This window comes from Sorex fumeus, unplaced genomic scaffold, assembly GCF_029834395.1.
Source record: "Sorex fumeus unplaced genomic scaffold, SorFum_2.1 ptg000008l, whole genome shotgun sequence".
Lineage (NCBI taxonomy): Eukaryota > Metazoa > Chordata > Mammalia > Eulipotyphla > Soricidae > Sorex > Sorex fumeus.
Genome location: NW_026606065.1, coordinates 52,178,107 through 52,203,241, shown reverse-complemented (window position 1 = coordinate 52,203,241; position 25,135 = coordinate 52,178,107). Strand labels below are relative to the sequence as shown.

General features: G+C 39.2%; 1 protein-coding gene across 5 annotated transcripts in view; it reads left to right on the top strand.

Moving 5' to 3' along the window:
* The window catches only part of LMO7 (LIM domain 7), a 152,731-nt gene that overhangs the window by 60,368 nt on the left and 67,228 nt on the right, over positions 1-25,135 (top strand). For all 5 annotated transcript variants that reach the window (XM_056109695.1, XM_056109697.1, XM_056109699.1 and 2 more), the window contains 2 exons: positions 21,985-22,015; positions 23,198-23,311. Coding sequence is in view for 2 of the 5 variants with exons in the window: in XM_056109700.1 (XP_055965675.1) it covers positions 21,985-22,015; positions 23,198-23,311 (145 nt within the window). In the remaining 3 variants the exon portion in view is untranslated. The remainder of the gene's footprint in view (positions 1-21,984; positions 22,016-23,197; positions 23,312-25,135) is intronic.

Below are 25,135 nucleotides of genomic sequence, written 5' to 3'. Positions count from 1 at the left end.
TGTAAGGCGAACGCCCTACCGCTGTGCTAAAAAAGTGACAGCAAAAGTGTTTGTTTCTGCATCTCAAATCTGAACTTATTAAGTAGCTCCCCAATTCTTGTTTAATTTAGTCTGTTATTAGGAATGACTATTTTTGCTTTTTGTTAAAGATTTGTTTGTAAGTAGATAATATCCCTCTTAATTTTAGTCACAGTTGTATTAATGTGACTTAGAGCAGTAGGAGGATTATTATCTCACCAAGAAGTAATTAATCATTTTGTGTAAAGGTCTCCTAAGGCTTTCTGAAGTTATTTTATTCATAGAGTGATAATTTTTGAACCAGGGAGTATTAGACTTAGGTAAATTTTTAAACTTCTTAAAATTCATCCTCCTCAACTTTGTGTTGTTTTCAATTCTTTTTTGTGCCATTGTGTTGTTCCCTCACATCCCAATAAATCAACAATCTAGTATTTGATCCTCCCTCCCCCCCCCTTCCCTCCTTTCCTCCCTGCTTCCCTATTCCTTCTTATATTATCTGGTGACTTAAAGGAAAAAAATGTGGGCTTCCACCATTTGAATACTTTTTAAAATTGCATCGGATCAGTATGACTTTTATGAAATGATTTTGGTAAGTTACTCATACTTTGCTAACAGTAATCTCAAATTTGATTTCAAAGTATTTTGATGTAATAAGACTGAAAAATTGACATTTACAAGGAGACAAATATTGTATTTGAAAAGCTGTGAATCTTCAGCTCTGGAGTACATTGTCTCACAATCATAATCAAGCTAATACACAGGGACATCTATTTATGTGTTCAAAATGCTTAGTCATGTCAGGGATTTGATATGAGAGTTCAGTGTTTAACTTATCAGAAAGACTCTTGGGAGACTAGTAATGCTCTATGTTGTCTTGCATATTCATCTTAAATTTACAGTGGGATTGTTAAGTTGAGCACAAGCACTGTTTAGGATTCCTTATCTTTCCTTATAAGAGTTGACCATTATGTAGGGATGGATGTTCTGATCATTGTGTGACTGAAACAGAATGACTGCACTCATTTGTGGAATATAAAGTAACATAATATGAGACTGACAGTAGAAACAGGGCCAGGAATATTGCTCCATGGTTGGTAGCCTGTCTCATGAGCTGGGGGAGAAAGCAGCTGGGATAGAGAAGGGATTAGTAAATTAATGATGATTGGAGGGATTATTCAGGATGGGAGGTGTGTGCTGAAAGTAGATAAAGGACCAAACATGATAGCCTCTCAGTATTTGTATTGTAAACAATAATTCCCCAAGTAGAGAGAGAGAGAGAGAGTATAGGGAAATTGTCTGCCATTGAGGTAGGGGCAGGGTGAGAAAGGGAGTTATATTGGGAAAATTGGTGTTGGGGAATTTGCACTGGTGAAGGGATGGGTGTTTGATCATTGTATAATTGTAACTCAAACATGGAATCTTTGTAACTGTAGCTCACGGTGATTCAATTAAGAAATAAAGTATTTCACAAGGCAAAGTCAATAGTTTAGCTCAGTGAAGAGAGACATTAAAGATGTGGAAAATAAAGCTGCAGAGAAATACAAATATCACAAATGTATTTCATAAATAAATGTGAAAATAAAATTAAAAAAAAGAACTGTCATGTATAGTCCCAATACCCCTATTCAAAATTATAATAAACAACACATATTTTCTTTGCAAAAATATTCATGAAAGCTTTATAGCTTTATCTCATGGTGATCCAATAATGCTAATAATAAAAAAAGAGAGGTGACCCTTAGGATACCAATCTGAGGAGGGACTAAAGAGAGAATCATATGCAATATAGTTAATTTGCAGGAGAGAAAGTGGTACTGAAGGGGTATGGTGACTTGGTAGTGTTGCCTGGTGCAGGTGTCCAGCTTCACCTTCTGGATTGTGTGTGGGGCTGTCCACTCTGGCTCTCTGAGAGCATGCCCAAAGCAGAAATGTGCTCGACTAATAATTCATTTTACTGAACGAGAGCATGGTTTTGTATTTGAATGAACAGCTCTTTAGGATATTGGTACTTTAATTGTATTTAATTAATTACTCTGTTTTGGATTTAGTAATTGGAATAAAAAGCTAAACTTCAAGGGCTTTTACCAACTCAAATCAGTGGACTAGAATGTGTTCACATTATTTCACATTTTAGAATATGATGAAAGTTTACCAAAGGACTTAAAGACAAGGAAGTTTAGTGTTGTGTCAACTTACATCTGAACTCCCTCCCTTGCCACCCTCCCCCCCTATCTAGTGTACCTATCTTTCACTAGTTGTTTGGTTTCTTATTTTAATTCTGGTGCTTTATAGCTCTGATTACACATGACTATATTTCTATGGAAATGTCTTTAGTATTTTAATTCTCTGTGTAAATTTTATAGATTTAGATTCAGATTTATGTAACTTTTTACCACTTATAGATATATCAGTCTATTATTATTTAATTCACTTTTTTTTTAACTGGGGCAAGCAAATTAGACATTAGGCAATATAAACAGATGTGTAGCCTGTTTCTTACCAATTATCTTTATTTGGAGATTGACATACATGGTAATACAGGGGCATTATAAGGTGAATGCCACCCAAGTAACTTATTTCACCCTTCTAAATAGCATTCCTGTAAAGTTAGTGTGGCTGACTTTTCGGAAATCTTGCAGAAGAAACCACTTCAGTGCTTCCTGAAACATTTTGTTCTGTGGACTTGAGGTGTGTGTGTGTGTGTGTGTGTGTGTGTGTGTGTGTGTGTGTGTGTGTGTGTATGCCTGCTTTTTGTTTTATGTTTCTCTTTTGGGTCCCAGGGGGTGTTGGTGCATGTCAAGTGTTATGTAAAGGACTCAGACTTCCTTGTCTTTAAGTCCTTAGCTTGAGATGTCCCTCGAGTCACTTCTACTGGTTATGACAGAAGCAAACCAAGCTCATTTTTAATGATGCTCTTTCAAGCACACCGAAGCCCAGGGGAGCATGTTGAGGTGTTTCAGTCAACTCTAGAAAAGCATTGGCACTAGTTCCAGGCTTTTCACATAGCTTTGAATTTCTTTGTGCTTTTTTTTTTTATTGTTTTACCTTCTAGTTAGCTAAGCCTAGAGGAATTATGTTTCAGATTAACTTCCTTTTTCAGATAAGTAGCTAAACGAGTTGTAGTTTCAGTGAAGCTCTAGTTTTAACTCTATATTTCTAGGTCCTCAGTCAGTGACTTACGTTTGAATCATCTAGAGCTAGACCCCCTAATTCCTGCACAGAACTCTTAAGAAGTATGGAGTAGAGCCTCAAAATTTCTGACAAGAATTCAAGGTGCCTTGGCAGCTGCTGACCCTGAGAACTTTAGTTTTGGAGGGAAAATGAGTGGGAACTACTTCCAAGAGGAAAGGAATATGAAGTCTTGTCCAAGATATATTTATTCAGATGTTCTGTAAACCTCCTATATCTGAATAATCGTTGTGAAAAGAAAAGGAGATTAGTTCTCAAAGTTCTTTGTGCCGTGGGGAGACACACACCCAACGGATATTCACATCAGAAATGGGTAGTTGGGTAAAATTAGCAGGAACTTCTTTTGAGTTTCTACAGTCCTGGGTGTTTTCAGGCACTGCATCATACTGGAAATGCTGACAGCAAAGAGTCAAGTGTCTGACAGATTCCTGGCATGTGTCTGAATGGCATCTATTGACTCTCCGGTGAGTAAACAGGTCCTGTGCAGTAAACTTGCTTGTCTGGAAACAGAATACAATATGGGATTCCACAGGAAAGTGCTAAAGGATAGAAAGGGTGTAATTTAAAGTCTGGGATTAAAGTTGAGGAGTCTTGTAATTTTGATGGGAGGGATTAAATGTCATGGTTATAAGTCCCCCTGATTCTGCGCACCCAGGTAAGATAGAACTTTAGTCTTCAGCTGCTGGTTTGCAGGTGTAGAAAGGTTGAAAATCACTGGTCTACCTACTGCCATGGTTGTAACTGCATCTGGGGTCCTATGTGCAGGACAGGTGCCGAATCGCAGGAGCAAAATGGTTGGAGGACACTGGGATAGAGAGTTAGAAGAGGCTCAATATTATCCTGTGTTTTCCCTTAATATCTTAGTGACTTTTTGTGAGGGAATTGTTTTTGTTTGGGGCCACAACCCCTTGTACTTGGGAGTTACTGTCCTTTGGGGTGTGGGGTGCCCTCCTGCATGCAGAGAAGCTCTCTCTCCAGTCTTAGCATCTATTTCAGGTGTTGAATCGGACATGAACAGAACTCTGCTATTAACATGAACAGATTTCATGTTCAGCGAGAGGTTGGAGAAGGACCCCAGTGCATCAGAGTTAAGTGGAAAATCAGTCTGCGCTGGTTAGCTGTGGGCTCTGATGAGAAGCCCCTAGGAGTGACTAAGGCGGCTTCAGAGGCAGGTGACATTTGAGATTCATCTGAAAGGATGAAGAGAAGGGGACAAAAGTCAAGAATTTTCTAGGAAGATCCTTATCTTCTCTGTGGAGGTGGGAAAGGTTAGCACTGTTCAGAGCTTTCTGGGATTTTTACAGCAGGAGAATTGGGTTTATGTCAGATAAGGTAAAAAAAAGTGAACTAAGTGTGGTCAGATCATGAACATGAAAACAAACATTCAGGAGCTTGAATTGATAGGATTTGGTAGGTGGAGATGAGCGAGGAAGAGGAAGGTGTTTAGCTTGGGTCTTGCTCCCTGGCTTTCATCCCTGGACCCTTTCACCAGAGTGTGTGGAAGCATGAGCAGAGTTGAGATTAAATGAAGAATTTTCTGAATCTTAAGTTCTTATTGGGGGAGGGGGCTGTTGGACCACACCCAGCTGTGTTTAGGCTTACTCCTGGCTCTGTGGCAGGGGTCACTCCTGGCAAAGCTCATGGGACCATATATAGTGCTGGAGATCACATCCTGGTCGACTGCACTCAAGCAAGCCCCTTAGCCACTGCACTGTCTCTCCAACCCTGAATCTTAAATTCTGATCCAGAATCATAAAAGTCTAAGGGTCATGGGAAGTTTGCAAAAAAGGTATTCCAAATAAAATGGGAAAGTTTACATGGTTCCTTAGACTTCATTTATAAGATAAAACTTCGTGAGATAAGAATACTTTTGGTTTTATTCATCTCAGGAGGCTTAAAAGCATGTACAAAGAAGAAAAATATCTATTATCTCTTCCTGCCACCCCTCCCCTCCCCCAACCCCCCCCCCCTCCCCCGCTATTGTCACTTGTATTCATAGCTTGGAAATTCTGCTATGCGAAAGACTGTTATTGTGGATTTTAGAAAGCTTACTGGATTTTTGTAACTCATTGGAATTAATTTTATATAAAAATTTGTGGCAAAATTCAGGTTTAAATGGAGTTGTTAGTGCCTATTTTAAGTGCAGGTGGCATTGTGGCAGTGACTGTCTGTGACTAAAGATGAAAATGCATACTGAGAAGTAGCACTGTAGCACTGTTGTCTCATTGTTCATCGATTTGCTCGAGTGGGCACCAGTAATGTCTCCATTGTGAGACTTGTTACTGTTTTTGGCATATCGACTACGCCACGGGGAGCTTGCCAAACTCTGCCATGGGGGTGTGATATTCTTGGGAGCTTTCCAGGCTCTGCTGTGCAGGTGGAACACTCTTGGCAGCTTGCTGGGCTCTCCAAGAGGCATGGAGGAATCGAAGCTGGGTTGGTGCGTGCAAGGCAAATGTCCTACCTGTTGTGCTATTGCTCCAGCCCACTGAGAAGTAGAGTAGGTTTTTTAACTCCCCTCCCCTTCCCACACATACATCCAATGACACTAATATTGCTAAAAGTAAGCTTTCAGGTGAGCAAGATTTGGATTTCAATTATAAGCGTTTAACAGTAGTAAATACTAGTAAAAAACTTGGTCTCATTAGCATTACTCTCATATCTATAAAATGCAGAGCTATATGGATCAAGCTAAGATGCACAGAAGAATGCTTATGTAGGGCTTTTATTGGTTTCCTATTGCCACATGGTCATAAATGACCACAATTTAATGACTTAAAGCAACACATTTATTGTCTTACAATTCTGGTTCTGAAGGTCACAAATCACAAATCACAAATCATCCTGTTAATTGTCGATTGCCTCGAGCAGGCCCCAGTAACGTCTCCTTCATCCTAGCCCTGAGATTATATTCAAGGCTCTTTAGGAGAATGAGACCCATCATTGTCACTGGTATTTGGCATATTGGGTACGCCACAGGGAGTTTTCCAGACTCTGCCATGTGGGCAGGCTACATTCGGTAGCCTGCCAGTTTGTCCAAAGTAGAAATGAGATAATAAGATGTCATAATAGGATGTCACGGCCGCGCGGTTCCGAGAGCTGGTTTTTATAGTCTCTGAGTCTTGACCGTTGATGGGATTACACGGTGCCAGGGGGCCAGTTGGTGGGTGTGACCCCCGCCTACTGGAATTTGGAGGATCTGGGTGGAGGATGCTCGGCCCAAATCCAAGTAGGCTTGGAGATCTCGGCCCCAGAACCCGCGTGACTTTGTCCCTCTGCCAGTACCTTCATATGTGCGGAGAGTGGTCTCAGCATGGTGGTGACTGGTCCTGGAGGTCTTTGGCTGCTGGAGCCCTGGTCGGGGCGGGGAGGAAAGCTCAAACTGCTCCCCTCCAAGGGGCCCCAGCGGCAAGGACAGTCAGGCGCGGGGGCAGGAGACTGCACTGTTCTTCTTCTGGAAGCTGGTTCTGAGGGTAATGTGTCTAAAACAGTGTTTCTCAATCTTTTTCTGACAGTGGATCTCTTTTGACTTTTTTTTCCCCCTAAAGTTCCCTATCCTTCCGTTTGAGATGTACTGACTTAAAACATGTCTCAAGGGACTAAGCTCAAGATGTGGCCAGGTCTGGTTTCCTTCTGGAAACATCAGAGAGAATCCCCCTGGCCTCTGAGGTCTCTCTCTCTGTTGACAATATTCAGGATTCATCTTTTCTCTCTAAGAATTGTGGTTTCATTCAGGGTCAACTGGAGAGTGTCAAATATCTTCTCCTTTATGGCTAAGTTAATCACATCTACAAGTCCCCTTCTGCCATACAAGGTAACACCCAGCAATTCTAGGGATGAAGGTGTGAGCATCTTTTGGTGGTGAAGTTTATTTTTCAGCCTACCTCAGTATTCAGTAAGTTCATATTATGAACAAGAAGTAAAAAATTAGAACTGGAATGATTCGCTTAAACTAAGAAGACTGGTGATAGTGTTGTAGAAATGATTCACGTGCATTTCATATGGTTTATAGCCTGGTCATCATTCTGAAGGGCATAAAAATAGATCTTAAGATGTATAAATATTACTAATAGCTTAATTAGGATTTAATTGGGAGAGCATTTATGTTGGTCAGACTTTCTGGGGGAAAGTATTGCAATAGGGCTGCAGTAGAGGAAATGAAGATCTCATGAATCTATTTCATTTGACTTTGGGGGGAGATATGTAAGCTCGAATGCATGTTTCCCGAGATAATGTGAATGCTGTGCTCCTTGCTGCACTAAGTTGTAATTCTTTTGGCAGTTAGTATTTGTTTGCTGATTATGGTTCAGATGCCAGGCTAGGCACTGCCATTCCATCTGATGATAGTATGTTTCTTATTGCTTTTTGGGATGTGTAGCCATTGCTTGACTGTTTCCTTTGTCTTACTCATTTGATGCCATTGTTTTTCTTGTTGTCTTTAAATGATTCTTTCAACTAGTTTTGGGTCCATTGAGTGTAGAACATACTTTATTTGATTGTGAGAATTCTGTAAAATTCTTAGACTTATTGAAACAATGGTTCTCAACCCTCTTAAAGACATTTGGGATTAGTCTGGGGGCATTTCTTATTACATTCAGAATTGGAGATACTGAGAACCTGTGGAGAAGGCCAGGGATGTTGCTCAACAATGGTCCCTCTGAATGATCCTGCCGGACAAGATTTGAGGGTTAAAAGTAGGCAAGGGATATTATTGATACCCTTTCAGTATCGATATTGCAAACCACAATACCCAAAGTGGGAGGGAAGTGGAGGGAAGGGAGAGGGAGAGAGGGAGAGAGAGAGACAGAGAGAGAGAAGAGAGAGAGGAGAGAAGAGAAAGAAGAGAGAGAGGAGAGAGGAAAGAGATTCCAAAGAGTCAGGGGGTGGGGAGTGGGAGGCTGATGGGAGGGAACCTGGGGACACAGGTACTGGGAAATATACACTGGTAGAGGGATGGGTGTTGGAATACTGTGTGACTGAAATCAAATCATGAACGACTTTGTAATGCTCTAAAATAAATTTAAAAAAAGAAAAAGAAAAAAAAACAATGCTCCCTCCACAGGATAGTACCCCACAACAAATAATTTTTGAGGTTCATTGGACACCTTGATAACAAAGCAGCCTGATCTTAAAAGATGGGCAGAAGACCTGAATAAGCATTTTCTAAAGAAATGTCAACAGGGATGTGAAAAGATGTTTTGCTATCACTAATTATCTGGAAGATGCATATCAAAACTACAGTTACCCCGTTTAGAACTGCTCTGATCCAAAAGATGGGTGGGTAGCCGGAACAATAAGATTGTGGGTAAGATGCTTGGCTTAGAAGTGGTGGACCCTGGTTTGATTCCCAGCAGCCCATATGGTCCTTGGGCCTTGCCAGGAATGATTCCTGAGCTTATAGCCAGAAGTAAACCCTGAGCACTGCTGGGTGAGGGGAAAAAAAAAGATGGGGTTGAGAGTGTCAATAAAGGGAACTCTTGTGTGCTTTTGTTGGAAATGTTAATCAATTCAACTACGGTGGGAAATGGAGTTTTCTCAAAAATTAAAAATAAAGCTCAGAGATTTAGCTCAGAGGTCTTGAGTACATGCTTTGCATGCTGGAGGCCCAGGATTTGGCATGCTTGGCTCCTCAAGCACTGAGCCAGAAGAAGCCCCTGAACACTGCCAGGCATGAACAACAACAAATTAAAAATAGGACTACCACATGATCTAGCAGTGCCACTTTGGACACACACACACACACACACACACACACACACACACACACACACACAGAGGGAGGGGGGAGAGGGGAAGAGAAGAGAGAAACAGGATAGCCAAAAACTGTACTCCCATGATTATTATAGCCAAGATATGGAAACAAAAGAATATCTATAAAATATATAGAATTTTATGTAATGCAATATTTAGCTATGAGAAAGAAAGAAATTGTGCCACTGAGTATACTATGGGTAGACCTTGAGGGATTGTGCTAAATGGAGGGAGATGGTGTTGTGGAAGTAAGTCAGAGATAGGCAAAATACTCTGTTGATTTTGCTTATTGAAGAATATAAACACAAATTAAAAAAACAAACAAATAAGCCGACAAGACGTGGGTAGAAAAGTGGTTACTTCAGGAATTGGGGGCTGAGGGAATTGAAAAGTTTCTGTGTTAAATGATAGAAGTTTGCAACTAGAAGTGATGAATAAGTTCTGGAGAAATAGTATGCACAGTATAGCAATTGCAGCCCACAATATAATATTTTTCACTGCTACTAAGACTAGATCTTTTCATGAGTTTTGACTGATGTTAAATTGATGATGGTAATCATGTTGCTATATTTAAATGCATCAAGTCAACATGTTCCATACCTTAAACTTACACAGCATTATGTCTATTATGTGTCAATGAAAAGAATTATGAGGTTCAAAATATACTATTGTAAAGGTTGAGAAATAGTGTTCTAAATTTATATAGCCTTTATGAGCCTTTGGCATAAATACAATATTGTAGTTGTTTAATTGAAAAGTTTAGTTTTTTTTTCCTATATAGGAGCTACTATTAGAAGGAGTAACTAAGGAGTAACTATTAAAAAGGGACATTTATGTAGAACAAGTAAAATGTAGTACTGAAATAGTGATAAAACTTTAGAATAGATATTTTTGTGGCTAATAGGATTTGGGGGATTTTGTTTTGGGCCACACTTGGCAATGCTCAGGGGTTACTCCTGGCTCTGCATTTTGGGAATTACTCCTGGTGGTGCTCAGGGGACCGTATGGGATGTCAGAAATCGAAACTGTGTTGCTCATATGCAAAGCAGGTGCCTTACCTACTGTACTATCTTTCTGGCCCCTGATAATGATTAAATGATGGTTCAAGTTCAATTTTGAAAGACCTCTTTGAGGCAAGAAAGAAATAGTTTATGTCAAAAAAAATTCTAAAGTCAAAAGACTTCAGAATATGTGGAGTGCAAATTAATTGTATGTATATTTCTTTGAATTTATATCATCATTGCATCACTATCTCACTGTCATCTCGTTGTTCATCGATTTGCTCGAGTGGGCATCAGCAATGTCTCCATTTGTTCCAGCCCTGAGATTTTAGCAGCCTCTCCTTACTCGAATTTATATCATACACACATAAAACATTTAATACACATAATTATCACTGTGTAGTTGGTGTAATGAAATAATAACCTACAAATTGCATTTTATATAATTTTGTCCTTTGCAAAGAACATTTATGTTCATTAGAAAGGAAATAACTATATACTATTACTTTAAATATATCTGTTTTCTTAGAACAAAAAAGGTAGATATGTTCATTAAAATAATGTATGAAAGAAAATGTATCTTCAGAAACTAAACAAAAGGCCTTCCCACTTAATCTTGTATATGCTTACTTTATAATCCTATTGATAGTTGATGCCTGCTTGTCTTATTAAAAGCTATACTCATAAAGGCTTAGCATTGGTAAAGTACAGACAATCCTTACTTTGCAGTTGTATTTTCACTATGAGAATTATCATGAAGATGCTGTTTCACCTACTTTGAAGTATTTCGAAAGTTGTTTCAGCAGTTTTCCATTTATAGAATTACATAATTGCTTGTCTATGCAAGATAGTACCTAAATTTTGCCTCCCCCCAACCTAAATTAATGAGGTGTTTCTGTTCATGTCTTTGGTAGACAGATTTAGGCAGGAAATTGTTGTTACCTTGGATAGGTTTTTAGCTAATATTTTGAGGGAACAATGAGTGATTTCTGTTTCAGGATATTTTACAGACAATCTTTCAAGATTTTAAGAGGTAAATGGTTTTAAAAAATATATTTAAAGTTGTATTTTGCTTGTGCAAAAACAATCTTAATTTGTGGATTTTTTAGTCTGTGGATCACATTGACAGAAATGCATAACTGTATTAATAGTTTTATTATCTATATAATATTATTAATTTTATTTTAAATTAATATAATTTTATTAATATTAACACATTGTACAACATGTATTTTATTGTTGATATAATTAATTAATATAGCACATTTTATTATTAATATAACATATAAGTATATTGTTCTGTAGCCTTGGAAAAGATGATTAAACTTTTAGGGTTCCAGTTTTCTGGCCTCTAAATCATTAGATTGTGTGGATTAAAGGAGATAATAATGTTTCCATAATGATCAATTTAGAAACGCCTAATGAAAGTTAATTATCTTTTTAAGATTATACTGGGACTTAAGCAGAACACAATTAGAAAATGTCTCATTAGTACCAGTCTTTAGGATTTTAATAAGCATGCAAGAAAATATAAATTCAAATTTGTCAAATATAAAATTTCTCAGAACTTTAATTTGTGATTATGTATATTCAAGAAGAAACTACCATATGCAATATTTTTTAGTTTTGTTTTTGAGCCACACCTGCTGTACTCAGGAGATTTTCCCAGCCCGAAGCTTGGGGCTCAGTCTCTATCATGCATAGGGGACCAGATGGTGTCAGGAATTGAGCACAGCATTGACTACAGCCCATTGAACTATCTTCCTGATGTCATAGGTGATATTTTTCACTGTAAGCCTTGTTGAAAATTTGCCTGTTTCTCATAGTCCAATTTAAGAAACCCAGACCTTGAGTCAAAATGTCACCTGGCACAAGATTATTTACTATTATAATGTCAAGGGCTAGAAGATTTGTGTCTATAGTTGAATTTTATGTTAATTTTGTTGAGCATGGGCTCAAGTCCAGAATGCTTGAAATGTTTATTTCAGTGTTCTCTTAAAAACATCTTTAGGAACATAAGTGAGTTTGACAAAACCAATGTTGTTAGCATTACTAGTTAATCCCTCTTTTTTCCCTTCGGGGAGAAATAATTTGTAATGTATTATTCATAAAATATAAGAGCTACTAAAATACTCCCCAATTTTCCCATCCCTTATATTCCCCCTCTGAATAACTTGGACAGGACTGGAGGTTTGGGTCATATCTTGTGGGGCTCAGGGGTGACTCTTGGGTAGTGTTCAGGGACCAGATGAGTACTGGGGATTGAACCAGGGTCAGCTACATGCAAGACTGCAAGACCAGTGCTGGAAACTTTATCTGCTGGCTCCAACAACCATTTTTGATCCTGTTCACTCCTGTCATTTTCTTTCTCTCTGGTTTGCAAATCACAGTCACACAGCTAATCCTCCTCTGACTAAGCTTTGATGGTTTCTCCTCTGTTTCTTAAATCCCAGGTGCTAGAAATCTCAGTGCTCAATCCCTAGATATATATACATTTATTTTCTAGGTTAGTTTCTTTATATGTGACTAACTGCATAATCAGAATTTCTGTTTTGTCTCAGTATCTTAAACTCAATCTGCCAGAAGCCTCAACCCCAGTTTTCCTTACTGCTGGTACCTGGCAATGTGCAGGCAGAGGCAACAGTTATTGGTACGTTTGCAGCTGGCACTCCTCCTGCCCTTTTCCCTCCCCATTTTATAGAATTTAATTTTATAACTGGATTGAATTGTGTACATAAATTAAAGTTTCTTTAGGAACCATCTATTTCTGGGTTGCCATCTTAGAAGAGATACTCACGTGAGTCTTGGCTGTGGAATCGTTATTTATGTAATGGCAAACATATTATGAAAAGTAGAAAAGAATGGCAACATGTCTTTGGTTGCGAGGTAGACATACATGACACCTGTGGAGAGCCCATAACCACACAGCCCAGTTTCATTATTGAAGTGGAGCTGTGTGTTCCTGGTGTCTTTGAAGTGCATGTTTTTCTCCCTCTCTCCTTAAGTGAAACTTCTCTATTCTAAGTAGTATGTGGGAGGGGTGACAATTTTAATAACAGATCATTTTTAGCAAAAGGGTACTTCTTTTTCATGCTTTGAAGCATCGTTTCTAAGGGAAAAACCGGATGAATTTGTAAGTTTCTCACAAAGTACAGAAAAGTCAAGATTATTTGTGCTCACTAATTATCTCTGGGTTCGGTGTGTTGTTATTTTTACAAGCTCCGTGATGATGAGCAGGTGGGGCCAGGTTTTGGCACAGTGGCAGATTAACAGCATTGAGTCACCTGTGTCTAACATTCCTGAAAGGTTGTCAAAGGAAATGCAGTTTCATTTTTAGGGATGAAGGTGGGAGGAGAGGAGGGGAAAATTGCAGAGTCTTACCTTTCAATGCCGCTTACATTTTGGGGAGTGCAGAAAAGACTCCTTGCAGAATTCTAAGAACTCTTTTTTAAGAATTCTTTTTTTGTGTGTTTTTAAATTCAACAACTCTGGACTCTTTTTATCTGACACAGTCATTAATAAAGGTGACTTTATCTTTTAAATTTTAAATAATACTGGCTGGACTGAAAATAATTATCATTTGATCGCTTGACATCCCGTTACTCATTGATTTGCTCGAGCGGGCACCAATAACATCTCCATTTGTCCCTGTCACGTACTAGTGTAGCCCAATGGTGTATGCTCGCTCCAGGATCATGAAGAGCCTCAAACCAATTGTTCAGGGTCTTGATGAAGAAGTCTAACCATCTTGTAGGTGGGCAGCCACGCTATCTTTTGACATCCTGTGGAATCCAATTGGTAATGGCTCTAGTCCAGTGGTCATCTTCAAATTGCATTACATGTCCAGCCCATCTGATTTTCGACGCCGTGGCAAACATGACAGCATCCCTAATTCTCGATTGTTGGTGGATTCTTTCTCTCACCTGAGTGAAGTATGATACTCCAAGCATAGCTTTTGATTCCTCTTTGGGAGACCCTAATAGCATTCTCATCCTGTTTTCATAGGGCTCAGGTCTCTGAGGCATATGTTAATGCAGGAAGAACAGTGAATTGAAGAGATGTAAATAGTAAATACAATGGAAAATAATTATAGAAAAAGAAAACTACTGTTTTAAAAAGGGGGTTATTCATCAATACTTATTTTCCTTTTGATTTTTTTGGGGGGATCACACCCGGAGATGCTTAGGGGTTACTCCAGGCGGTGCTCTGGGAACCATATGGGATGCCAAGGATTGAAGCCAGGTTGGCTTCAAGCAAGGCAAACTCTCTACTCCCCATACTATCTTTCAGGCCCCTTTACTTGATACTTTAATACCTTCTTTGGTTCCTGCATTTGGAATGAGACCCTTCTTTATAGGTGGTAGTGATAAAATGATTTTCCTACTATGCTTAAAATTGGGCTTAGTATCCTTGGAGTTTTTCAGAAAACTTGGAAGCAGCCTGTCTTGATTCCTGCATAGAATGTGTCCACTTTTCTGCTTTCCCTTGCACACTGCACATAGAACGTAACTTCATTTGGATGTGAGCTCAACTATTTTTTTATTCCTGAGGAGAGAACACACACACACACACACACACACACACACACACATACACACACACACACACACCCTTCCTTTAGCCCTTGTGTCTCTGATAAAACCCAGTGCGTGCAGATACCGTCAACGTGGCTTTTTCCTACTCATGAGTAAGCTCTCATATCTTCATTTTCTCTTTTTAACACTGTGAACAGGTGGCCTGACTTCATATGCAGCGACTGAGGGGCAGAGATTCCTGAGTGGCTTGGAGGATAATCAAGTTTCTAGCGAGCTCAGCTCCTCTCACCTTCACCCCATTTCCCAAGAGTCCACATCCAAGTCAGCTGGTAGGGCTGGGCTGGCACTAGCTGGAGAAGGGTGGGGCCCCCCAGGGAAGCTCCCACACCCAGCTCTGGGAAGTACCCTGAGGAAATGGATGCCTGGGAACCTAATCACGCAGCACTTATTCCAGGGACAAAGGTGGAGGAGCATTTTGAGCCAGGAAAGGGGGTGTGGGGAAAGGACAGGGAGTGTGGGATTAGGGGTGGATGGAAGATTCGTGTATGCTGCAGGGAGGGGGGTGGGTAGGAAGTGACACACAGTCCCTCACTGAGTTCCATGTTTCTCATTATCCAGAGGTGCTATTGGGAGTGGGGGTGGGAACGCAAGTGTCTCATCTTTTTCATGTGCACTGGAGAGATCTTTCCTGGTGATACCTGGGGCAGAAATCCTGCCACTCCATTCGAAAGCCTTTTCTGCACTCGGATTTCTATTTCTGTCAGAATACTATTTGATCTTCAGCAAAGGTGGCTGACTCCGAATGAGAAGCTGGGATTTGGGGAGAGGGAAGACTATTGCAGTCTGGAAGAACTCAGTTTTGAGGGGGATTGTGATATTGGATGGAGCTGGAGAGGGGACCTTCCGGTGTGGCAAATGAAGGTTGGTACCTTGAGGAAAAGGGTCGCCAAGACCCGTGAAAGTGGCTTGGATCCTGCTTTAAGCTTTGTCAAACTTTACTCTTATTTGGGGGAAAATTTCCTCCATCTCTCTGTCCTGGGTCTGGTGGATTGGCTCTGAGTGACTTGAGGAACTTAATTTGTATTTGGACATCTGAGTGCTCCATGGCTCTTGGCCAGAACATGTGAAGAACATGTGAGTGTGTGTGTGTGTGTGTTTGTGTGTGTGTTTGTGCATTTGCAGAGAAGGAAGAGAGAACTCGAGGAAGGGAGAGGGGCTTGAGAGAGATGAAAGGAAGGAAAGAGGAGATGAGGGGCATAGGGGAGAGGAAAAAATGTTTCACCCTTCTGGTCTCTCTTTTTCCCTTAGACTTTGAACTTTTGCAAAAGTCCAGGGTTCCTTGGACTGGGAAGATCTGTTCTATGTGGGCTGGGTGAGAGAGGCGGCCTTGGTGCCAGGGTGAGGGTTTCAGCAGTGACATTAATGCCAGGCCAGTTTCCCTTGGCCTTTGTTTGACCTTGTAGAAATAATGTTTTTCTCCATGGTCAAAGCAGAGGACAGGCGCAGCCTCACAGGAAAGAATGCCTTAGATTGTGTTACACTGAAATGTCTTTTTTTTGTGGGGGGGTGCGGGGGGGGGCAGGAGCCTGATGCATGGGGCCACTTGCTTGTTCGCTTTGCATTTTCCTTTACTGGTGCACTTAGGTTGAGTATTTAAGAAGATCTTCAGGGCCAGATCACCTTGACTTGTTGCTATATTTGCTTTAAGCCATTGAACATTCTCCACTTCCCAGCCATGAGACCCAGGCCATTCTTCCCATTTTACAGGCATTAGGTAAGGTGATAGCTTCTCGCCGTTAGTAAAAAGTGCAGTCCCAGTTCACACCACAGAGGTCTGACCTCTGAGCCAAGCCAGAGAAGGAGCTGGTGTGGAATCTGCTACCACGCCAGGCCCCTCTTGAATCTGCCAGAGCACCTAATCTTGCGTGTGATTTGTCCGGGTTCCTGGGCTAGAGCTGGCACCTGCTTTCTTGATACTAGCCTCTGCCAGTCTTGTTGGAGTGCACTGTCAGGTAGCTGTCAGGAGAAGGTGCTTTCTGCTGGGTGTGGCCCCGGAAGACTTTGTGGCTCTTTTCCTGACCTCTGGCAGAGAGTTCAGAGGTCTGTGATGGGCATGTGTGTCTCCTGGCCTTTGTCAGCAAAGTTAATTGCTGGAGGTATTCCATTAACAGAGGAGGAAATTATTTTTCTGCTGTACTCAGTAATCCTGGATATCTTTGTAGTATTTAAATCAGTGTTTTACATACACTGGGCTAGTAAGTTATATAACTGGTGGCTTTCCCCAAACTGTTGCTGTTTTATCTCTCCCTCTTCTTATGGTAAATTTGGGTGGCTGGGCAAATTTGGAGTCTTTAGTCTCTGTCTTTTAGAGTTCGGCGAGGATGCCTTTTTAGAGCAGAATCTAGCTTGGAATCTTTGTACTCAGCATGTTGGAGTTGTTGGCCTTTGGTGATTGCAGAGAATTCCCTCTGATTGCAGTTTTAAAAATAATAGGCTGAAGAACTCAAATTATGAATGTCCATACAATTTGAGTCAAAATTACACACATACACATACACACACACACACACAACCATTCTAAGTGGTGTAACCTGGAGTTCCCTCCTGTAAAATGTGCACTCCACCCCTTAAAGCCATCTCTCCAACCCCTAAAATGAGTGCAGTTTAACTATTCTTTGGCATCATATGAATGTTTTGAGTTTTGGAGCATTTTAGGTGTTTTTCTTGATGATTGATGTTTTCTTGCTGATTGATATTTTTGTTAATAAAATAAATAACTTTATGAAATAAATAAACTTAATGAAATAAATGACTGTTAATGAAATAAATGATAATGGAGAGTGTAGACGATTTTAACAATAATTTTTGGGTGCTGGCCCCTGTCTTAAATCATTTGAGACCTGGCTCTTGGAGCATCTGGTATGCTGGACTTCCCCTCTGTGCTCAAGTATTTTTGTTTGTTTGTTTATTTAAAAGATCATGGAGTTGTTCCTCATGGCATATAGTCGGGCACTTGAGTGTAAGAGTGAACTCTGCTCACTTCAGCAAATCATTGACTACTTGAATTTATGACATTATACTTCAGTGATACAGCACTCATTTGGCTGGCCCATGTATCATTATGTTCAAGAGCATGTTAGAAAGGCTCATATTTAGAAGGGAATGTGAAGTGAGGGAGAGCTTACAATGCCAAGGTCACACTGTGTTGTTAGTGTTTATTAGGGAAGAGGCCATTGCTTGCATTTATAATGAGTTCTTTATCATAATAAAAAGTAAATAGGAATGTATATGTTGGAGGAAGAATTTATGCAGGATATGGGCTTTTTTTGGGGGGTTGGTGCTGCTAGGGATTGAAATCAGGACCTCACACGTAAAGGGCAAGTGCTTTGTCACTGAACTACATGCATCCTTGGTCCATTTCGCCAATTTAAATATTTACTTAATTCTTCAAAAATATATATTGATTTTTAGTTATGGTGATAGTGCAAGGGATCACTTGGGCCTTGGGCCTTGTACATGTAAGCAAATGTTCTACCTTTGACCACCTCTCTGGCTGACCCCACAAGATGATTGCATTTTACTCAAGATACAATCTATGATTTGAGGATTTGACTACGAAATATATTTTGTTGATATTTTCAAAGTATACACCAACAAGAAAGGACACTTCTTCTTATTATCTTACTGAGGGACATTGAGTTTTGGGTCACATACTATGATGCTCTGGGACCCCTCTTATAGACGCAGCTGCAAGTGAGAGAAAGACCTAACTTCTTGTACCATCTTACTGGCCCCAGCATACATATTTCACATTTACAGTGCAAAGTCTATAGCGGAGGAACATGCGTAGAGTGCCAGTTTCCAGATCAAGACATAATAAATTGGCAGTGCCCTAGAAGTTTCCCGCCTTTTTCCCAGTGACTTTATCTTCCCCCACAAGTTAACCATTATCCAAACTTCTAACATCAAAGTTTTGTTTACCCTGATTTGATAGTTGCTATGAAGACTATAATCTGCACTCTGTGCCTTGTTTTCTCTGCTTCCTTTTGTTTGTAAGATTGAACCATAGTCAGTTGCAGGTTGTTTTTATCATCAGTGTTAATTGTGTGGGTAGTCCACAATTTATCCAGTCTACTGGTAAAGGAATACACACAGTTTCTTTTCTGTTATGAGTGGAGTTGCTCTAAACATGTTCCTATATGAAATGAATTTTCATATTTTGGTTTTCATTCATATTTTAGTACACTTGCTATGTACATATTACTATGTAAGTATTTCATAGTAAACTTACTGTGCAAGTATAGACCTAGGAGTATAATGAATGGGTCATAAACAATGTTCAAATTCAGCATGAAATAGATACTGCCAAATGTTTAGCAGTTAGATAAAGTGATTAAACCAACTGACATTTCCACAGTAGTATGGGAACTGTGAATTTTATTTCCTAAAAGCTGATTTATGGGTAAACTCATGTGTTTAGGTTAATTTCAACGTGTTTTAAAATGGAAGGAAATAATCATTCTTCTCTTATCAAATCTTTGAAAGCTAATTTCTTTTTATTTAAATTTTATTGAATCACCATGAGATAGTTACAAGCTTTCATGTTTGGGTTATAATCACAAAATGATCAAACACCCATTCCTCCACCAGTGCACATTCCCCACCACCAATATCCCTGGTATACCCCCCCCCTTTCCCACCCTCCCCCAGCCTCCATGGCAGACATGATTCCCCATAATCTCTCTCTACTTTTGGGCATTATGGTTTGCAATACAGACCCTGAGAGGTTATCATGTTTGATCCTTTATCTACTTTCTGCACACATCTCCCATCCTGACCATTTTCTCCAGCCATCTTTTTCTTGGTGATCCCTTCTCTATTATATCTGCCTTCTCCCCTTTGCTCATGAGGCAGGGTTCCAGCTACGGAGCAATCTCTCTGTCCCGTGTATCTACTATCCTTAGGTGTCAGCCTCATGATATGTTGTTTTATACTCCACAAATGAGTGCAGTCCTTCTATGTCTGTCCCTCTCTTTCTGACTCATTTCACGTAGCATGATACTCTCCATGTCTATCCATTTATAAGCAAAGTTCATGACTTCATCTCTCCTGACAGCTGCATTGTGTAGATCTACTAAAGTTTCTTTAACCAGTCATCCGTGCTAGGGCTCTTGGGTTGTTTCCAGATTTTGGCTATTGTGAACAGTGCTGCAATGAACATATAGGAAGAGATGTCATTTCTACTGTGCTGTTTTGCATCCTCAGGATATATTCCCAGAAGTGGTATTGCAGGGTCGTATGGAAGCTCAATTTCTAGTTTTTGAATAAAAGCTAATTTCAGTATTTGTGTGTTCATTCACCTTTTTGTCTTCATATACATTTAACATTATAGGTCTTTTTTTTACAAAATAAATTTTATTTCATAGGCATAAAAGGGCAGAAGAGAATCATAGTGATTCTCCTGACCCAAGAAAAGGGAAAATGGGTTTAATAAACATAAGACTTAGCAAACTATTTCATAGAGAGCAACGAATATTTAGATTTATTATTTATTTAATTATTTTTAATTTATTTTTTGAATCACTGTGAGAACAGTTACAAAGATTTCAGGTTTAAGTCTCAGTCAAACAATGATCAAATACCCATCCCTTCACCAGCGCATATTTTCCACCACCAGGAATCCCAGGATACCCCCCCATCCTAACCCTCCCCATGCCTATGAGGCAGATTATTTCCACTTAACTCTCTCTCTACTTTGATTAAATTTATTATTTTGACAAAAGATGCACCATTATTATTTGGAATTTTCTCCCAACAATCAAACCTACTGGAAAGGCATCATGAAACAATTTGTTTTCTATTGCTGGTTATGTAGAGCATATGATTTTGAATTTCTGATATTTTACTAATTAAGTCTGGAGGGATTTCTTCCAAAAGCTGCATAGTTCCAAGATTGGTTTGTGTGCCTCTGGGTCCATGGCTGTGAGGGACAGATGCTTATGGGGGGCAACTCGTGGTCTCAGCAGGGCAAGAAGGACATGCCGGTTCTGCACCCCATCTCATGAGGCCGCAGTTGCCTCGTCACCGCTGGCTCATACCTGGCTGTCCAGTAAGCTCTGAGGTGGTGACCACTAGCCGCCGGGGGTCGGGGAGGCAGAAGAGACAGACACCGTTTCCCTCCCTGGATGGGGAGGGAGGGGGGACACAACACCATAGCTTAATGCATAGTCCATTCACATCTCTGCCAAAAGCCTCTGGGTTCCGAATTAGGTCCGTGTGCCTCTGGGGCCATGGCCATACCAGAAAGCCCAATATTATGTCTTTTATATGTTATAGATAACATGTATACATATTTCATCATACAATCACATAAATAGACTACTTATGGTTTAATCTGTAAGGCCACCTCAGAATCAGAAGTCATCTGTTTCTTTTGAACTTGCAACAATCCAACTCAAGTTTAAGTAATGATGGAAATTTTCTTCATTCCTATTATTATTAACTCATGTTTTTTTTTTCAGGAGTGTGGTAACAACTATTTCCTTTCGTTTCTTTTTCCACAAATACATTTTTATACTTTGATGGATGAGAGATAAAACTTGTTATTCACTTTTGTTTGGGGGATCATAGCTGGTGTAGCTCAGACCTCACTATTCACTCTGAGCTCAGAGTTCACATCTGAAAGGGCTCTGGGGACTATACAATGCCACATGCAATCCAAGTGCCTTAACTCCTGTACAATTTCTCTGACCCAAGCTCATGATTCTTATCACAAACAAATCACAAATCATCCTGTTATTCGTCGATTGCCTCCAGCAGGCCCCAGTAACGTCTCCTTCATCCTCATCCTGAGATTATGTTCAAGGCTCTTAAGGAGAATGAGACCCATCATTGTTACTGGTATTTGGCATATTGGGTACCCCACGGGGAGTTTGCCAGACTCTGCCGTGTGGGCAGGCTACATTCGGTAGCCTGATTCTTATAGTAAAGTTTAATCTCTTCAGTTAGAGAATGATTTGTAGTTTTGAAACATCCATTTCAACATCAACAGTGTCTTGAACCATAGGCAGTTTTCTCTGGAGAACTTGAGTGAACAACCCCTGTGAATAAAGAAAAGCAAAACCAGCGCAGAATGGTTTTTTTTTCCCTGCCTTAACACCTCTCCCACACCATTTTCATGAGTTTTCTGCCATGAGCACACTTCCCCCACTTTGTCTTTTCAGTGTTTAAAATGAAAATACAAAAATTCACTTAAAAATCACTGTATAAAGTAAGAGGAAAAAGGAAATTCTGCTTTTGTTTTTAAATATAGAAAACTAATTGTGTTTTAAAATAAAGAATACAAATTTTTAGATGAAAGATGCAATCTAAGATTTCAGAACTTTTAGCTTGTATTCATATTGAAAGAACTTTAGAATACAAATAAGTTTTTTTCCTAGATAATAATTTAAGGTTCATGAATATTAATAGTTTCCCTTTTTTCTTTACAGGCAAGAAGAGACCAGTAGGAGAGTGAAAAATGTAAGATATATTTAATGGAAATTATAAATGACTTTTTTCATGTTCTGTCATAAGGCAGTGGATCTAACAATATCTGATTTACTCTGTATTCTTTTTAAAGTATTTTTTCTACTTTTTCTCTATCACTGTCAGAAACCATAAATACATTCAGATATGTTTAAAGTATACATTCTATAACTTTATGATCTAGACTAAGCTAAATATGGGAAATGTAACACTCTGGTTAAGTGAATTTATTTCAGGATTTTTGGGGGAATAAGTTAAAAAGCTGACTTTAAAAACACTGAATGTTTGAGAACTCTGGATTATAGCTGTATGTCTGTGTGTGCAGACCCACACACGTGCTTATATCTAATACTGTGCATATATTATAAGGATTTCTAAAAATGTAAGAATAAAGAAACCTAACAATTAAATATCCTTATCAAGGAAATTGAGAATTATTTTAAGTGTTCATTCTGTAAGTTGTGGAAAAGTACTTCTTGCTTTACAAGTTCATTTATTTAGACTAAATAATTGACAGAGAACACTGGTTTTATTTTTTTACTTATTTTTTAATTTTTATTAGTGAAACACCATGAGGTACAGTTGTAGACTTACAAATTTTTGTGCTTGGATTTCAATTATACAATGATCAAATACCCATTCCTCTACCAGTGCCCATCTTCCACCAGTATCCCAGTATCCCAGGGTCCCAGTATCTCTCCCACCCCATCCCCCTACCCCACCCTGCCTCTGTGGCAGGGCATTCCTTTTAGAACACTGGTTTTAGATATACAAGGTAATGACTCAGTAGTTTTAAAAAGTTAGCAAAATATCACCAAAATAAATTGAGTTAATATTTGTCATCGTAAATAGTTAACAATTTTTCTTGATAGAATTCATAAGATTCAACCTATTAAATAGTAAGGTTAATTTTTTCTTTCATTTTGTACTTTTTTCTCATCTTCTTTTGTACTAGGTAAAGTATGAAAATAATTGTTGGCTTCTGAGCTTTTGCCTGAGAATTTTCTCGGTCAGAGACTGAAATTCAAGAAGAGAGATGTTCAGTGACCCTTCTTTCTATAATTTTAAAATGCTACTTTTTCTACCATACATATGTTACAGTGCTCATCTGATTTGAGCTTGCATTTAGTTACTAAATAGACTGATGTTATTGTTTTATGAAATTTTCTTTCAAAGGTTTTGATAACATTGTACTGGCTGGGAAGAAAAGCACAGAGTAACCCCTACTATAATGGTCCCTATCTTAATCTGAAAGCATTTGAGAATCTCTTAGGACAAACTCTGACTAAGGTAAGGTCTTCGCATCTATTTGAGATGACTACTATAGCTAAGACTGCTGCTGCTTTCTTCTCTTCCTCTTCACTCTCTACTCTTCTATCAAGTTTTCCCTCTCCTTTTTCCTTTCCACTTCTCTTTTACAGCTCTGATGATCTTTGTTTCACTCTAGATTAGACTGGGTAGAGAGGACCATTGCTCATTTGCTAGCTTAGTATATACTACCATGGAGCGCATCTATTTCAAAGCAGTTTCTCTGGTATAAGATCTGAATAGGAAAATTATTTTTTTCTTTATTGTTTCCTCCTTGGCTTTTTGAGTTACACCTGGAGATGCTCAGGGATTATTCGTGGCTGAGCACTCAGGAAGTACTCCTGGCAGTGCTCTGGAGACCATATGGGATGCCAGGGATCAAACCCCGGTTGGTTGCATGCAAGGGAAATGCCCTACCTGATATACTTTTGCTCCATACCAAGAAAATTATTTTTTCTAGAAGCTCATTTATCCATGGGACTAGGCAGTGCTGGGAATATATATAGTCAAGATAATATTTAACCATCTAATAGGAGTTGCTCCATGGGTTTTTGTGTTGAGTAAATGACTTCATAGGAATAAAGCATGTAGCATTAGTCTCTTGACACACTGGAAAGTTAAAATTAAATGTTGGTTCCCATTATTGGAAGATAGACATTTTAGACAAAGGTAAAAGTAATTACATTGTCTTACATCTGCCTGAGTCTTTAAAATAGTTTTGCTGGAGCCCAGCTAAATATAGTACAGATAGATGAGTTTATAGAACCTAAAAGTTTCAAATATTTATTTTTAATTTTTTAAAAATTTTGTGAAGAGTCCATACTTCAAATTTTCTACTCCAGTTCTTTAAATCAGTTGATTAGGATAAGAATTGGGATGATCATGCATGAGCATTGCATTAGGTGTTGAAAAACACTTCCAAGACAATGACACATTGTCATAGAACACATCATCTGTGGAGACACATAAGCAGATGGGATCTGCAGTGGAGGAGAGAAAACACTACTGATGGAACGTGATGGGTGCTTTGGGTATAAGTGCAGCCTTGCCATGTAACACTTTCATTTAGGAAATACCTCAAGAAAAACAGTGTAGTACGTTGGCTTCTGTATTCATATTCTAACTGTGTTTGATTGCTCTTATGGTAGTCTCACTCAGGCTGAACAATCTACAATACAGTATGTTTCTGCTGGAAAGGCTCCTAATGCCAAATCAGAGTAGGTCAAAAAGAGAATTTTTAATGGATAAAAATACATGGGAAGTTCCATTTTATCATTATGGAGTGGGCCAAAAGTGATGTGTGGCTTTTCAATTACTGTTTCATATCTGTTCTGCTAAAATATAGATAATTGTACTCCTAAATTTTTCCATATTGATTTTGATGATGCTCAGTGGCCAATCCAAAATACAATTAAATGTTGTACTAGTTGCCATTCTATAATTTGAAGGCAAGTAATTTTAGATGACTTGTCAGTATGAAATCTCCTAAGTAAAATGAATCTCTCCCCCACCTCAAAAAAAAACCCCAACATGGGTCTGGGGAGATAGTACAACAGACAAAATACATTTGCCTTGCATGCATTCAAAAAACTAAAACTAAAAGCAATCCCCAGGCACTAGTGCCAGATTCAAGTTCTTGTGTTGGCTGAATGTCTGAATCATCATAAGTTTATCATTTTTTGATTTGTTTTGGGTTCTGGGGCTTACCTATGATATTCAAGGACAGTGTCTAGCTTAATGCTTGGTAAGGCTCCAGGGACCATGTAGTACCAGGAAGAGAACCTGGGAATCACATGTATAAAACAT